Genomic DNA, 17,323 nt, shown 5'->3' on the forward strand with positions numbered 1-17,323 from the left:
TTAAGAGTTTGGCAGGTTTAAGATGGTCTCGCTCTGTTGACAAGCATCCAAAACCCCCCAAAAACCATCAAACCAGACACCTAACCCCCTTAGGCTGGTTTAAACAGGGTTACTGTCTTTCAATCTGCCCTTAGATTGCTTGAATAATTTAATAAAATCTTGTTAGTAGAATATAAAGAAAATATCTGTGTTCTGAAATGATGTTGAAGTCATATTTCAGCCCAAAATCTAAATATCAAGCTGTTTTTGAGGGCAAGTAAGATTTTCATTCATTAATTCATTATTATTATTAATTATTATTATTTTGTGTTATGAAATGTTCAAGGCAATTAATCACATTTTCACCCAAATTCAGTAATAGTTAAATATAAAGTTCTTATAAGAAGAAGAACATTTTAAGCCTTTTTCCACTATAAAGTACTTTTGTTGAATGGAAAGGTTCCACATGCTTAAAAATAAAGGTGTTTTTGCAGTGATGCCATCAAAGAAGCATTTTTGGTTCCCCAAAGAACTATTAGTAGAACCATTATTTTCTTGTTGTGAAGAACATCTCAATTATTTTTTTCCACTGGAAAGTAAGATTCAATGAATGTTATAGGTTCTTCATGGAACCAATAGAACCCAATAGAGAACCTTTATTTTAATTTATGGTTCAATGATGAGCCTTCCAATTCCACAGAAGGTTCTTTACAGTGGAAAAGGGTTCTTTAGATGATTGAAATATTCTTCACACCAAGAAAAGATGGTTCTTTTAAGAACTTTTTTTGTAGTGATGCCATAGAAAAACCATTTTTGGTTCCTTAAACCTTTAGTGATCAGTTCTTAAAATAATCATTGGTGTGAAGAGCACTTTTAATGATCTAAAGAAGCTTTTTCCACTATAAAGGACCTGGAACGATTCAAGGGATGTTAAAGGTTCTTCATGGAACCAAAAGAAGCCAATAGAGAACCATTTTTTCACCAATGAGCCTTTGAGTAATCAGTTCTTTAAAAACATTTTCTTGATGTGAAGACTGTTTTAATCATCGAAAAAAAAAATTCTACTATAAAGAAACTTTTGCTCAGTTGGAAATGTTCCACTGATGTTAAAGGTTCCTCATGGAACCAGTAGAAGCCTATGAAGAACCTTTAGCTTTAAGAGTTTGGCAGGTTTAAGATGGTCTCGCTCTGTTGACAAGCATCCAAAACCCCCCAAAAACCATCAAACCAGACACCTAACCATCTTAGGCTGGTTTAAACAGGGTTACTGTCTTTCAATCTGCCCTTAGATTGCTTGAATAGTTTAATAAAATCTCGTTAGTAGAATATAAAGAAAATATCTGTGTTCTGAAATGATGTTGAAGTCATATTTCAGCCCAAAATCTAAATATCAAGCTGTTTTTGAGGGCAAGTAAGATTTTCATTCATTAATTCATTATTATTATTAATTATTATTATTTTGTGTTATGAAATGTTCAAGGCAATTAATCACATTTTCACCCAAATTCAGTAATAGTTAAATATATATATATATGCCAATATATTTCAATATATATATATATATATATATATAAATGGTTAAGTGTTTATACATTATGATAGTATTTGTTATAGAGCCTTTAATTTATGCTGATATTAGTGCTTTTTTTTACATAATGAGAATTTAATGAGAATTACAAATATATAAAATGAATATTTGGGGAAAACATGTTTAATTGTCATTTAAATAATAAGACACTGCAACAAAAAGCATAATGGTCCTTTAAAAAACTTTAAATTGTTATTATTATTTTTTAGTGTGAAATGTGAGATGTTTTCATCAGATTCGTCCCAGCAGACTGAAATCATGTTTTTGTTTGTTGATTTCTTTCTCTCCATCGATCCGGCCGTGTTTTAATATCTCTCTCATATTCTCACCGCACTTCTGATCGTTTAATCTTCACGCAGTCTGATTCTGAAAGGTGACGTCTACTATAAAGAAACTTTTGCTCAGTTGGAAATGTTCCACTGATGTTAAAGGTTCCTCATGGAACCAGTAGAAGCCTATGAAGAACCTTTAGCTTTAAGAGTTTGGCAGGTTTAAGATGGTCTCGCTCTGTTGACAAGCATCCAAAACCCCCCAAAAACCATCAAACCAGACACCTAACCATCTTAGGCTGGTTTAAACAGGGTTACTGTCTTTCAATCTGCCCTTAGATTGCTTGAATAGTTTAATAAAATCTCGTTAGTAGAATATAAAGAAAATATCTGTGTTCTGAAATGATGTTGAAGTCATATTTCAGCCCAAAATCTAAATATCAAGCTGTTTTTGAGGGCAAGTAAGATTTTCATTCATTAATTCATTATTATTATTAATTATTATTATTTTGTGTAAGGTGACGTCTCATTTATCGCTGGAGGCTTTACAAGGGAAACGGGAAAGTCTTTGCAGTATTAGACAATTATTACTTGGTCTTATAACCAATCAAATATTACAAAATGAATACAGTGACATTTTGAGTGGATTTTAATAAAATAATGAATAAGACATAACTAAATATACATTTATTATAATTAAAGTTGTTGCATTATACAATGACAATTGCAGAATTTCTTTTATTGATTGATAATATTAAAATTAATAAAATAAAATATATAACTAAAAATGGTTTGATTATATTATATTAAAATTGACATTTTGAGTAGATTTTTTTCACTGATGGATAATATTAAAATTAATAAAATAATAAATATTAGAATGAAATGGATAGTTAAATATAAGTTTATTATGATTTAAATATTACGTAATATTTTTCACTAATGGATCATATTAAAAATAGTGAAGTAAATGTAATATTAAAATATATAAATTCATATCATTAAACTTTGCATTTAATATCAGTTTATTATTATTAAAATGAAAGCTATGACATTTTTATTAGAGTTTTCACTGATGGATAATATTAGAATTGATCAAATAAATATAATATTCAAATTCTGTAACTAAATATAAATGTATTATAAATACTCGAGTGACATTTTGAGTAGATTTTTTTCACTGATGGATAATATTAGAATTGATCAAATAAATATAATATTCAAATTCTGTAACTAAATATAAATGTATTATAAATACTCGAGTGACATTTTGAGTAGATTTTTTTCACTGATGGATAATATTAGAATTGATCAAATAAATATAATATTCAAATTCTGTAACTAAATATAAATGTATTATAAATACTCGAGTGACATTTTGAGTAGATTTTTTTCACTGATGGATAATATTAAAATTAATAAAATAATAAATATTAGAATGAAATGGATAGTTAAATATAAGTTTATTATGATTTAAATATTACGTAATATTTTTCACTAATGGATCATATTAAAAATAGTGAAGTAAATGTAATATTAAAATATATAAATTCATATCATTAAACTTTGCATTTAATATCAGTTTATTATTATTAAAATGAAAGCTATGACATTTTTATTAGAGTTTTCACTAATGGATAATATTAAAATTAATCAAATTAATAATGTATAACAAAATATGCATTGATTATGATTAAAATATTAACATAATACAGTGACATTTTTAAATGTATGTTTCACTAAAAGAGATGGATAATATTAGAATTGATCAAATAAATATAATATTCAAATTCTGTAACTAAATATAAATGTATTATAAATACTCGAGTGACATTTTGAGTAGATTTTTTTCACTGATGGATAATATTAAAATTAATAAAATAATAAATATTAGAATGAAATGGATAGTTAAATAAAAGTTTATTATGATTTAAATAATACGTAGTATTTTTTCACTAATGGATCGTATTAAAAATAGTGAAGTAAATGTAATATTAAAATATATAACTAAATATAAATTCATATCATTAAAATTTGCATTTAATATCAGTTTATTATTATTAAAATGAAAGCTATGACATTTTTATTAGAGTTTTCACTGATGGATAATATTAGAATTGATCAAATAAATATAATATTCAAATTCTATAACTAAATATAAATTTATATAATTAAAATATTACATAACACAGTGATATTTTGAGTAGATTTTTTCACTAATGGATAATATTAAAATTAATCAAATGAATAATGTATAACAAAATATGCATTGATTATGATTAAAATATTAACATAATACAGTGACATTTTTAAATGTATGTTTCACTAAAAGATAATATTAAAAATAATGAAATAAATATAACACTATATATAACTAAAAATAAGTTTATTACAATTGAACTATTACACAATACAGTGATATTATGAGTAGATTTTTCCCTGATGGATTATACTGAAATCAATATTAGGATAAAATAATTAAATATATAACTAAATATACATTTATTATAATTAAATGATTGTTGAAACATCTACTGTCTCTCAAAATGATGCTAACGTATTAAAAACCAGAGTAAACATAGAGAAGCAGGACTTGTTTCCAGTGTTATCTTCCTCTTTCTGACCTGCTTGTATGAATGTTTGATTTGCTGTCAGTATTACAGCGCTAGCGGGATGTACAGTATGTGTACAGTAGAGTCATTATTAAACAGTCTGGATAAAGCTGAAGCTGGGAAACACCATCAGTATTCATCGCTCACAAACTCAGTGTTATCTTCATCTCCTCCTCATCCTCACACACCAGACGTTCACATATCAATAATGTTATTCATACTGTGATATTTCAGCGATTTAAGGTTGAAGGCAAGACACTCAGGTGAAAATAAAACAGTGGACTAATACATATTAGCATATTTCCCCGTCTGATTGATTACAGTAGGAATCGCAAATATTTGTAACTTTTTCTGAAATAGTATGTTTCCAAATGTATCCAAATGAGGCATTATTTAATTAAAACTGCACTAGTTCGCATTCATTTTCAGAACATTAATCTGAACATTGGATAAAGCCAGAATATAGACTGGAGTAAATCTGTCAGATTTGGTGTATGCACGTTTCTGAGTTATATTAGAATCATTGTATTAGCATCATATATTGCTATAATTATAATTTTTAATTATATTCGTTTTAATTTTAAAGTTAGAATTTTTGTAATTGTGTTGTGTTTTTGTCTTTTAAACATTAAATATTGAAATATTTTTATAAATATGATATAGTATGCATATTAAATATACAAATTTAGATTTTTTTTTTATAAATATGCACTTATCTGCTGCATTGATATATTACTATAATTTTAATAAGATTTAGAATTTGTTTTTATTTTTATATTTTCTGTTTTAATTTTAATTTTAGCTGTAATATATATATATATATATTTTTTTTTTCATATATAGCATTTCTTCAGTGGTTAAGGCAAGACACTACAGGCAAAAATATGCTTTTCATAACGTGATGCTTCAGACTAGTGTAAAGAAAACATCCAAAATACATTTCAAGCTTGTTTCATTATTTATGACTTTTATTTTAGTTATAATTGTTTCGGGGTAGAGAAAGAAAACATCCAAAAATACACTTTTATGTTATTATTTTAATTTTAATTAAAGTTGTTTCAGGCCAATGTAAAGAAAACATCCAAAAAACACTTTTAAGTTTATTTTTTATTTTTATTTTAGTTATAATAATTTTAGTTTTATTTCATTGACTTTATTTATCTATTTGCGTCTGTAGATTTGTATTTTAATATAGTTTTTATAGTATAGTTTTATATAGTTATCTAAAACTGAGACCATAAAATATGTTTTGTTGCTTGAAATAAAATAAACTTTAACTGAAATAAAATAAAACTTAAACTTATTTTTAAGCTGGTTTCCAAAATGAAATTTTTGATTTTCATATATATGAATATATATAAATATATATATATATATATATATATATATATATATATATATTTATATATATTCATATATATGAAAATCAAAAATTTCATTTTGGAAACCAGCTTAAAAATAAGTTTAAGTTTTATTTTATTTCAGTTAAAGTTTATTTTATTTCAAGCAACAAAACATATTTTATGGTCTCAGTTTTAGATAACTATATAAAACTATACTATAAAAACTATATTAAAATACAAATCTACAGACGCAAATAGATAAATAAAGTCAATGAAATAAAACTAAAATTATTATAACTAAAATAAAAATAAAAAATAAACTTAAAAGTGTTTTTTGGATGTTTTCTTTACATTGGCCTGAAACAACTTTAATTAAAATTAAAATAATAACATAAAAGTGTATTTTTGGATGTTTTCTTTCTCTACCCCGAAACAATTATAACTAAAATAAAAGTCATAAATAATGAAACAAGCTTGAAATGTATTTTGGATGTTTTCTTTACACTAGTCTGAAGCATCACGTTATGAAAAGCATATTTTTGCCTGTAGTGTCTTGCCTTAACCACTGAAGAAATGCACGTTTGATTAGAAATGGATTAAATCTATAAACTGAAGTGCGTTGATGCTCATGTAGTGTTGTTTCTGTGATGGTTGTGATCTGCTGTGGGTTCATCACCCGCTTTATTTCACACAGTTAAAAGATATTCGCAAAGCATATTCACGAGCAGCAAGCATAACGATAATATTTCAGGATGAATCTTACGAAGCGCGTCAAAGACGGTTTATTTCAGCCTAAAATTAAAACATTTTAAATACAGAAGTTGAAGCCTATTTTAAGACCATTAGGATTTTAAAAAAAAGTTTTATATTCCTTTTTTTTTGTAAATCAGCATAAATATATAATATATAGAAATATAATGCATAAATAGAAAAATATGAATGCCTACGTTTAGGGTTTATTTATTTGATTACACAGTTTTAGCATAAAATATTATTACATTTGTAATTGCTTTTTATCCATATTTTAATCATGTTCATACTTTTCAATGGAATAAATAAAAAAAATATTCAATAATAATGAATAAATTAACTTGATTACATAATAAATTCAAAAACGATTATTTAAATAAATGCAAATAGTTAATAATAAACTATACCTTATTTTTTGTGTTATTTATTATGTAATCCAAATGGATGGAAATTAATTTATATTTTTCTATATATTTTGTATATAACTATATATATGTATATTAATAAATATTATTATTATTGTTAATGAAAATATATATTATAAAATATATGTGAGCCTGCAGCACAAAAGCAGTGTTGAGTCGCTGGGGGATATTTGTAGCAATAGCCAACAATACATTGTATGAGTCAAAATTATACATTTCTCTTTTATGCCAAAAATCATTAGGATATTAAGTAAAGATTATGTTCCATCAAGATATTTAGTAAATGTCCTACCGTAAATATATCAAAACTTAATGTCTGATTAGTAATATGCATTGCTAAGAACTTCATTTGGACAACTTTAAAGATGATTTTCTCAATATTTAGATTTTTTTGCTCCCTCAGATTCCAGATTTTCAAATAGTTGTATCTCGGCCAAATATTGTCCTCTCCTAACAAACCTTACATCAATGGAAAGATTATTATTCAGCTTTCAGATGATGCATTTTAATTTTAATGCTCTGTTTGCATCAGGTGGTGGTGAACGCTCTGATCGGCGCGATCCCGTCCATCATGAACGTGCTGCTGGTGTGTCTGATCTTCTGGCTCATCTTCAGCATCATGGGAGTCAACCTGTTCGCCGGGAAGTTCGGCCGCTGCGTCAACCGCACCGGCTTCATCTTCAACGCCTCCTTCATCAACAACAAGAGCGAGTGCTTGGAGATGAACAGCACGCAGTACTACTGGACCAAAGTCAAGGTCAACTTCGACAACGTGGGCGCCGGGTACCTCTCGCTGCTGCAAGTGGTGAGGCTTTGCTTCTGTTAATAACCCACTAAACCTTTCCTCATGTGCATTATGATGCTAACAAACTAATGCAATATTGCTTGTTCCATCTAGCCGTGTTAACCATGTTCATACTTTTAAACTGAAGAAATGTAATTGTTTTCACAGTGAACAGATTCATGTTGATTCTAACCAGTTTGAAGGAGCGCATTGTGAAAATATTCGCAAATAAATCTGAATAAAAAAATTAATTTAAATAAATCTTAAACTTAGGCATTTTTATTTATTATTTTTCTATATTATTAATAATATAATATATAATATAATAATATAATATATTAAAGTTATGTTTCTATTGATTTATTTTTATTAGAATTTGGAGGCATTTGAAAATAATGTTTTATTGCGTCTAAAAACAGATTTATAAACATTTTAATGTGCTGGAAACTTTATTTGCAGGTCTAATAAATACATTTTAAATTTAGGCATTAATTAGATTAAATTTTTTTAAAATTTATAAATAGTTAGTAGAAAATAGCAAAAACATCTATTTAAATGTGTAAATAAAATTATTTAGGTCTAAATTTAATATTATATTATTTATTTAGGTATTAATATTTTATTATTTTATGTTTTATATTTCATTATTTATGTCTTATTTTTCTATGTATTAATATTATTATTTATTGAAATTATATTTAAGCAGTTAGTAGAAAATGGCAACATCCACTTATGATCATATCATTATTACTGTTAACTAAAAATAAAAATACCTACCATTAAAAATATCATTTTAAAATGAAAAAACTAATTTATGCAAATGTATGCTGGTTTATACTGGAAATTTTATATGCAATTCAAATAAATAAATCTTAAATTTAGGCAATTATATTTTATTATTTTATTTTTATATTTCTATATTTATGTATTGAATTATTTATCTATCTATCTGTATATTATTATTATTATTATTACTATTAATAAATAAATAGTACATTTTCTATTTATTTTTTTATTTTATTTGGGAGCATTTTCTCATGAAAATAAAGTGTTATTGCTCCTAAAAGGCACATTTGTCTGTTCTGTTGGAGTTGGTTCTGCTAAGGTGGCGCCGGTTTTCTCGTGCTGCATCAGGTGCTGAGCTTTAGCTTTAGCTTTAGTTTCTCGCTCCTTTTCCTTCCCGCCGCTGGCCACCTCCGTCTGTCCGAGAGCGAATCAATCAGCGACTCTGTGCAAGCGTTATTTTTAGCAGCCGCTGCTGCCATTATACCGAAGTTTGTGCTCAGCAAGAGCGAACACACTTCATTCTTCCTTTTAACTTAGTTGATGCGGTAACCTAGCAACAAGTCACTTAGCTCCTTTCCATCACCTTCTTGTGACTTCACCCAATACACACCTTTCATTTGCATCTTCAAATAGTCCTTCACAAGACCTGTAATTACTGCTAACTAAGACCAAGAAAAGACCAACCGTAGTGACTTCTGGCACTCTCTGAAAGCGGCCCTCTGTCATCTATTCATTCATTCATTCATTCATTCATTCACTCACTCACTCACTCACTGACTCACTCACGCATTCCCTCATTCATTCACTCATTCATTCCCTCATTCACTCACTCACTCACTCTCACTCACTCACTCACGCACTCACTCATTCATTCATTCATTCATTCACTCTCACTCACTCACTCACTCACGCACTCACACATTCACTCACTCACTCACTCACTCACTCACTCACCCATTCACTCACTCACTCACTCATTAATTCATTAATTAATTAATTAATTCACTCACTCACTCACTCACGCATTCACTCACACACTCTCTCACTCACTCACTCACTCACGCATTCACTCACACACTCTCTCACTCACTCACTCACTCACGCATTCACTCACACACTCTCTCACTCACTCACTCACTCACGCACTCACTCACTCACTCACTCACCCATTCACTCACTCACTCACTCATTAATTAATTAATTAATTAATTAATTCACTCACTCACTCACTCACGCATTCACTCACACACTCTCTCACTCACTCACTCACTCACGCATTCACTCACTCACTCATTCATTCATTCACTCTCTCACTCACTCACTCACTCACTCACGCACGCACTCACTCACTCACCCATTCACTCACACACTCACACATTCGCATTCACTCACTCACTCACGCACTCACTCACCCATTCACTCACACACTCACACATTCACTCACTCACTCACACACACTCACTCACTCACCCATTCACTCACACACTCACACATTCACTCACTCACTCACACACACTCACTCACTCACCCATTCACTCACACACTCACACATTCACTCACTCACTCACGCACTCACTCACTCACCCATTCACTCACACACTCACACATTCACTCACTCACTCACACACACTCACTCACTCACCCATTCACTCACACACTCACACATTCACTCACTCACTCACTCACCCATTCACTCACACACACACTCACTCATGCACGCACTCACTCACTCACTCACTCACCCATTCACTCATTCATTCACTCACTCACTCACCCATTCACTCACTCACTCACTCACGCACAGAAAATCCAGATTTTCCCACTCCTCAGTACTTCAATTAGCTGTAATTATCTGTTTTTTTCAAAACATTCTTAACAAACTTTTGAACCTTTTTCTGACACAAAAGAAAATAGAAAAAAATCCAATATTTCTAATTGATATTTTTGTTTGAATGTTTTTTTTTTTGCATTGAAATTCAGAAATAACATAAGTTTAAAAAATGTAAAAAAAAAAAAAAATTTTTAATTAATCTTTTGTTTATTTATTTAAAAACATTTAATGTGATACAAATGTTATTTGCATTAGTTATTATTAGTATTTTTTCAAATAAGTCTATATAGTTTTTATTTTTATTTTAGCTGTTTTTGTTTATGACTTTTGTCATTTTCAGTACTTACTGTTTTTTTTAAATGTCAGCATAGTTTTTATGATGTTTTATTTCAATTTTATATTTTTGATTTAATTGTTTTACAGACTTAATTTTGTTCATTGTATTAGTTACTGTTTTTTATATCTGTATATAGTTTTTTTTATTTCAGTTTGTTGTTTTAGTAAGTTTTACATTTTTTACATATTGACTTTTGTCATTTTTATTAGTTAGTTACGTTTTTTTTTTACATGTCTGTATAGTTTTTATTTTTTATTATTTCAGTTTTAAGTTTTTTCAGATTGAGTTTTGTCATTTTTATTAGTTACTGTTTTAAGTTTTTTTTTTTTGCATATATTTTTTTTAATAATTTTTTGTTTTATTTATTTTTCCTCCCAGTTTCAGTTCATGTTTGTTTTGTTTTTAAATGTGTATATTTCATATTTGTTCTCCTTCTCAAGGCCACGTTCAAGGGCTGGATGGAGATCATGTACGCCGCGGTCGACTCACGATCCGTAAGTAAAACCGTTCTGAGCTCATAAAACCAGATTGAAACCCATATGAACGCATCGTTTGCTAATCTGAGCGTCTCTAATCTACTGGAACAGGTGGAAGAGCAGCCCATTAAAGAGAACAGCCTGTACATGTACCTGTACTTCGTCATCTTCATCATCTTCGGCTCCTTCTTCACACTCAATCTCTTCATCGGTGTCATCATTGACAATTTCAACCAACAGAAGCGAAAGATAAGTATTAAAACCAGCAGAATCATGAGCATGAAGCGTGTGGATGCGATGGTGAAAGTAATAATAACAGAAGAGTTTCTCTGTACTTAGGAGGACAGGACATCTTCATGACAGAAGAACAGAAGAAATATTATAACGCCATGAAGAAACTGGGATCCAAGAAACCTCAGAAACCCATCCCAAGACCTACTGTGAGTATTCAATGGGTTTTTGATCGAAATGTGACCGTGGAGCACAAAACCAGTCATAAGGGTCAATTGAGATGTATGCATAGATAATCTTTCCATTGCTGTATGGTTTGTTAGGATCGGACAATATTTGGTCGAGATACAACTATTTGAAAATCTGGAATCTGAGCGTGCAAAAAAATCCAAATATTGAGAAAATCATCTTTAAAGTTGTCCAAAGCTCTTAGCAATGCATATTACTAATCAAAAATTAAGTTTTGATATATTTACGGTAGGACATTTACTAAATATCTTCATGGAACATGATCTTTACTTAATATCCTAATGATTTTTGGCATAAAAGAAAAATGGATAATTTTGACCCATACAATGTATTGTTGGCTATTGCTACAAATATGAAACCTGTGCTACTGATGACTCCAGGGACATATATCAATGATTCTGGTGGATTTTGACTCTTTGAATCTTCTTGGTTGGATTGTTTTCTTCTCAGAACTCGATCCAAGGATTCTTCTTCGACTTGGTGTCCAAACAAGCCTTTGACATCATCATAATGCTGCTGATCATCCTCAACATGGTGACGATGATGGTGGAGACGGACGAGCAGTCTGCCAGCATCGAGTATATACTCTACTACATCAACCTGGCCTTCATCGTCATCTTCACCACCGAGTGCATCATCAAGCTCATCGCGCTGCGCTGCTACTTCTTCACCGTCAGCTGGAACATCTTTGACTTTGTGGACTTATAAATAATATTACAATTTATTTTACTACTTTTATTTTTAATAACTATTAATATATATAATTTGTATAATATGTCACCCATATTTGTTCAACTTAGCTAAAATGATAATTTAAATAATTTTTAAATATAAATATACAAATATATGCATTTTTTAAAATATATATATATTTTGATTATTAGATGAAACAGTGTCATTTTAAATATAATTTTTTTTTCATGACATCCATACTTTTTCAGTCTAATATATATTTTAATTACATATTACAAAGCTGAAAAGAGTGTCATTAAATAATATTAAAACTTATTTTTGTACATTTAATTTTTTTATAGATTTTTCATGTCTCCTATATTTTTTCAATATAATATGTATTTTAATTGTTGCCCTGAAAAAGTGTGGTTGGTGTGAAAAAAAACATAGTCATTAAAATAATTAAATGAATAATATTAAATAGCACTAAAATGTGTTTTACATTTTATTATTTTTAATAACTATAAATACATTTCTACTTTTTTCGTGTCACCCATACTTCTTCAACTAAATGATAAATATTTTAATTTAGTCTGATATATATTTTAATAACTAAGCAGAAAAAGTGTAAAGATTTTGAATAACTTAAATTTAATAACTCTCTCTCTCTCTCTCTCTCTCTCTCTCTCTCTATATATATATATATAAATAAATTTTTGTCACTGGTCACTTTAAAAAAAGTAAAAAATATAAAATATGTATTTTTAATACTGTTTTTATTATTTATTGTTTGATTTATTTAATTATGTAGTTTTAATCAAACATTTTTCGTGTCTCACACCCTTTTCCAACTTTGTTAAAAATAACTATTTTAATAAATATAACAAGTAAAATAGTGTAAAACAAATTTAAAGTATTATATTCTTTCTGCGTGAGGCAACCAGTTCTATTAAATCGTAGATGAAATTGTGTAATGTCTCTCTTTGTAAGATACAGTAGCTTTACCGTCTGGCCTCGGCATTACATATCAAGGTCTAAAGGCATTCAATGCAATTTTGTAGCACTTCACCAACTAATAAATAGACAGTCGGTGCTTAAGTGACACGACGAGGTGATTTTGAGAACAGACGCCCCTCGTGACCCCGATGAGAGAATGAGGAAAGCCAGAGGGGTTAACAGACGAGATGGTTTAAGGTGAAGGTAATTTGGGCAATCAGGGCTGTCAGCTCAGGTGATTGAGCTCTCAGTCCGAGCTAAAAGCTTGACGTGGTTTTGTGCCACGACCCCCTGCTGCCGTCTGTATCGCCACAGGGTTAAAAGCTTAAAGACGCACCGCAGCAAATGTAAAAGCCAGCCATTTAACTCTTAAGTGGGACCGACTGTTCAATAAATCAAGGTGGTCAAGGTCAGTAACAGTGCTGGGTAAGTTACTCTAAAAAAGTAGTTAATTACAAGTTACTAATTACATCTTCAACCGTGTAATTAGATTACTGTACAAATTACTCTCTCCAAAAAGTATTTAATTACTTATTACTTTCTAAATCAACCTTGACAAGTTAATGATACAAGGACAGACATGAAACGTTCTTTTAATTCTTTCAAGTAACTACATAAATTATTCTGGTCACTCAGTCCAATTTTCACTATTTACTAACTATTATCTATGACTTTTGCCTCAATATACTCCTAATTACTGCGTATTAATGCTTAGTAAAGTAGTTGTTGACAATTATGTTTAAGAATCGGGTAGGATTAAGGGTTTTGAATAAGGTCTTGCAAAAAAAAAGTAATAATAAACAGCCAATATCCCAGTAATATTCATGCTAATAACCAACTAGTTAATAGTGAGAATTGGACACTAAAGTGTTACCAATATTCTTATTAACTCACCAAAGTATTTAAAGTGAGATGGTTACATAAATGTTAGATTTTGATGTTAAAACCACTATTGTAAGATCTTCTTCAATCGAAATTGAAATGACAAAATTTGCTGTGTTTGGATCATTTTAAAACAATAATGCGGCAAATAGAAGACTCAGTGATATGTAATTGTTTTAAGTGTTTTTACGCTTTAGAAATCATCATAAATTATATATCAATTGAAAGCTTAAAATCTCAAAATGTATCCTGTGACATCCAGACATTGCATAGAAATGGTACATCAAAATCATATTACAAAATGTTTTCTTTCATGAATTATAAAAATTTGGATAGTGCACTTTCACGTCTATGTTCAAAAATGGGAGTCAAGTTTAAGTTTATTTGTACAGCAATATCTCTGTCTTATCCGAATTTAATTATTGAGAGAAAATTATTGGTCATCCAATCTTTTACATTTTTAACACACTCTGTTAGCTTAGATAATTTAGAAGTTTCATCTGGTCTTGCTGAGATATATAGTTGAGTATCATCGGCATAACAGTGGAAACTAATCCCGTATTTTCTAATAATATTACCAAGGGGCAACATGTATATCGAAAATAGCAGAGGACCTAGGACAGATCCTTGTGGCACTCCATTGTGGCACTGTGACAGTCAAGGCCTGTTCACACCAAGCACGATAACTATAAAGATAACGATAAAGATATAGTTCTAAAAATCGTTCTCAATATTAAAGAACAGCAGAGTCCACACCACAGCTATAACGATAAAGGCACAGAGAAACGATATCGTTAGAATCACTTTCAGAACATTTTTTTCCCCAGCTGATGAACGATACAAATATTGACAGCCAATCAGAATCCATCCTGCTATAACGAGCTGGAGAATTTAAAGCGACAGACGAGCTTAGAATATACAGACGATATCGTCCGCTGGAGTGGATGCTAATATCGTTATCGTTATATTAGTCCTGTCAAACGAATCATCGCGATTAAGCGCATCCAAAATAAAAGTTTTTGTTTACATAATATATGTGTGTGTACTGTGTATATTTATTATGTATATATAAATACACACACATGCATGTATATATTTAAGAAAAATATGTTGTTTCTATTTTAAATATATTTATATATAATGTAAATTATATGAATATAAATATATACACATGTAAATACATTTTCGAAATATATGCTGTATGTGTGTGTATTTATTATATACAAAATAAATGTGCACAGTACACACAGATATATTATGTAAACAAAAACTTTTATTTTGGATGCGATTAATCGGGTTAAAAAAAGTGGGTAACACTTTATTTTAGGGTCTCTTAACTAGTTGCTTATTAGCATCTATATTACTAGAATATTAGCCATTTATTAGTACTAATTAAGCACAAATTAATGCCGTATTCTACATGACCTTATTCTACATCCCTAATCCTACCCAATACCGAAACTTAACAACTACCTTACTAACTATTAATAAGCAGTAAATTAGTTATTTATTGAGGGAAAACTCGTAGTTAATAGTGAATAAGTGTTCCCTATTCTAAAGTGTTACCAAAAAGTGAACTCAAATGCTAACTCTAATCGGTGTCTCTTTCTCGTTCCAGGCATTGTTCTGGCGGATATCATCGAGAAGTACTTTGTCTCGCCAACGCTCTTCCGCGTCATCCGCTTGGCTCGAATCGGACGAATCCTTCGGCTCATCCGCGGCGCGAAGGGAATCCGGACGCTGCTCTTCGCTTTAATGATGTCTCTCCCCGCGCTCTTCAACATTGGCCTCCTGCTGTTCCTCGTCATGTTCATCTACGCCATCTTCGGCATGGCCAACTTCGCCTACGTCAAGAAACAAGGCGGCATTGACGACATGTTCAACTTCGAAACGTTCGGCAACAGCATGATCTGCCTCTTCCAGATCACAACGTCGGCCGGATGGGACAATCTGCTCAATCCAATCCTCAACAACTCTCCGGAAGAGTGCGACCCGGATATTCCTCACACCGGGACGAACGTTCGAGGAAACTGCGGGAATCCTTCGGTGGGCATCACGTTCTTCGTAACCTACATTATTATTTCGTTTCTCATCGTGGTGAACATGTACATCGCGATTATATTGGAGAACTTCAGCGTGGCCACTGAGGAGAGCACGGAGCCGCTGAGCGAGGACGACTTCGAGATGTTTTACGAAGTCTGGGAGAAGTTCGATCCGGAGGCGACGCAGTTTATCGAATTCTCCAAACTCTCGAATTTCGCCGACTCGCTTTCTGAGCCGCTGCGCATCGGCAAGCCCAACAAAATCAAACTGATTTCCATGGACCTTCCGATGGTGAGCGGCGACAAGATCCATTGTTTGGATATCCTCTTCGCGTTCACCAAACGCGTTCTTGGAGAGTCGGACGAAATGGACGCGTTGAAGCAACAAATGGAGGAGAAGTTCATGATGGCGAACCCGTCTAAGATTTCGTACGAACCGATCACAACGACGCTTCGGCGCAAGCAAGAGGACGTTTCCGCAATCATGATCCAACGCGCATATCGGAGGCATCTAATTCGACGGCAGCTGAAACAAGCCTCGCTACTTTATCGTCAACTCCACATGCCAGACGCTGCCAAAGACGGCGACAGTTTGCCGGAGAACGAAGGACTTATAGTTGCCATGATAATGGAGAACTACGGCGTCGAAGCCGAAGTTACGGAAACGCTGTCGGCTACTTCGTCTCCGCCATCGTACGACAGCGTCACGCGAGCGACTAGCGAGCTTTTTCACGCTCTAATCCCGGAGGCCGCGAACACGGACCTCAGTGAACCTTTCACAGACCGAGATCGTGAGACATTTCTGTGATGACGGATGTCACCTTTTCCTTTTTGTTTACCGAATGTAACATAGACACAAAATCCTCTGAGGTTTTTGTAGACTGTTTTATTTCTCTTGTGGTTCACGTTTGTTTGAATATACAAGGGGAAAGTGTCACAGACATGCTCTTTGAACATGCACACGTCAACCTTCACAGTTTGAATGCATGAATGAGATTCGTAGTCGCAGATATAGAGGATGTAATCATCGTATATTAGACTGAAAGCAACGTAAGTTCATTAAAGGTCTTA

The 17,323-nt window shown here is 31.1% G+C and overlaps 1 protein-coding gene across 1 annotated transcript in view; it reads left to right on the top strand.

Annotated features, from left to right (window-relative positions):
• The window catches only part of LOC107554364 (sodium channel protein type 8 subunit alpha-like), a 54,467-nt gene extending 42,099 nt beyond the window's left edge, over positions 1 to 12,368 (top strand). The window contains exons 7-12 of the mRNA XM_016236853.1: positions 5,668 to 5,694; positions 7,499 to 7,771; positions 11,145 to 11,198; positions 11,292 to 11,429; positions 11,516 to 11,620; positions 12,111 to 12,368. Coding sequence (XP_016092339.1) covers positions 5,668 to 5,694; positions 7,499 to 7,771; positions 11,145 to 11,198; positions 11,292 to 11,429; positions 11,516 to 11,620; positions 12,111 to 12,368 — 855 coding nt within the window. The remainder of the gene's footprint in view (positions 1 to 5,667; positions 5,695 to 7,498; positions 7,772 to 11,144; positions 11,199 to 11,291; positions 11,430 to 11,515; positions 11,621 to 12,110) is intronic.
• The last annotated feature ends 4,955 nt before the right edge of the window (positions 12,369 to 17,323 follow it).

This window comes from Sinocyclocheilus grahami, unplaced genomic scaffold (genome assembly GCF_001515645.1).
Source record: "Sinocyclocheilus grahami isolate Dianchi unplaced genomic scaffold, SAMN03320097.WGS_v1.1 scaffold499.1, whole genome shotgun sequence".
NCBI classification, from domain to species: Eukaryota; Metazoa; Chordata; class Actinopteri; order Cypriniformes; family Cyprinidae; genus Sinocyclocheilus; species Sinocyclocheilus grahami.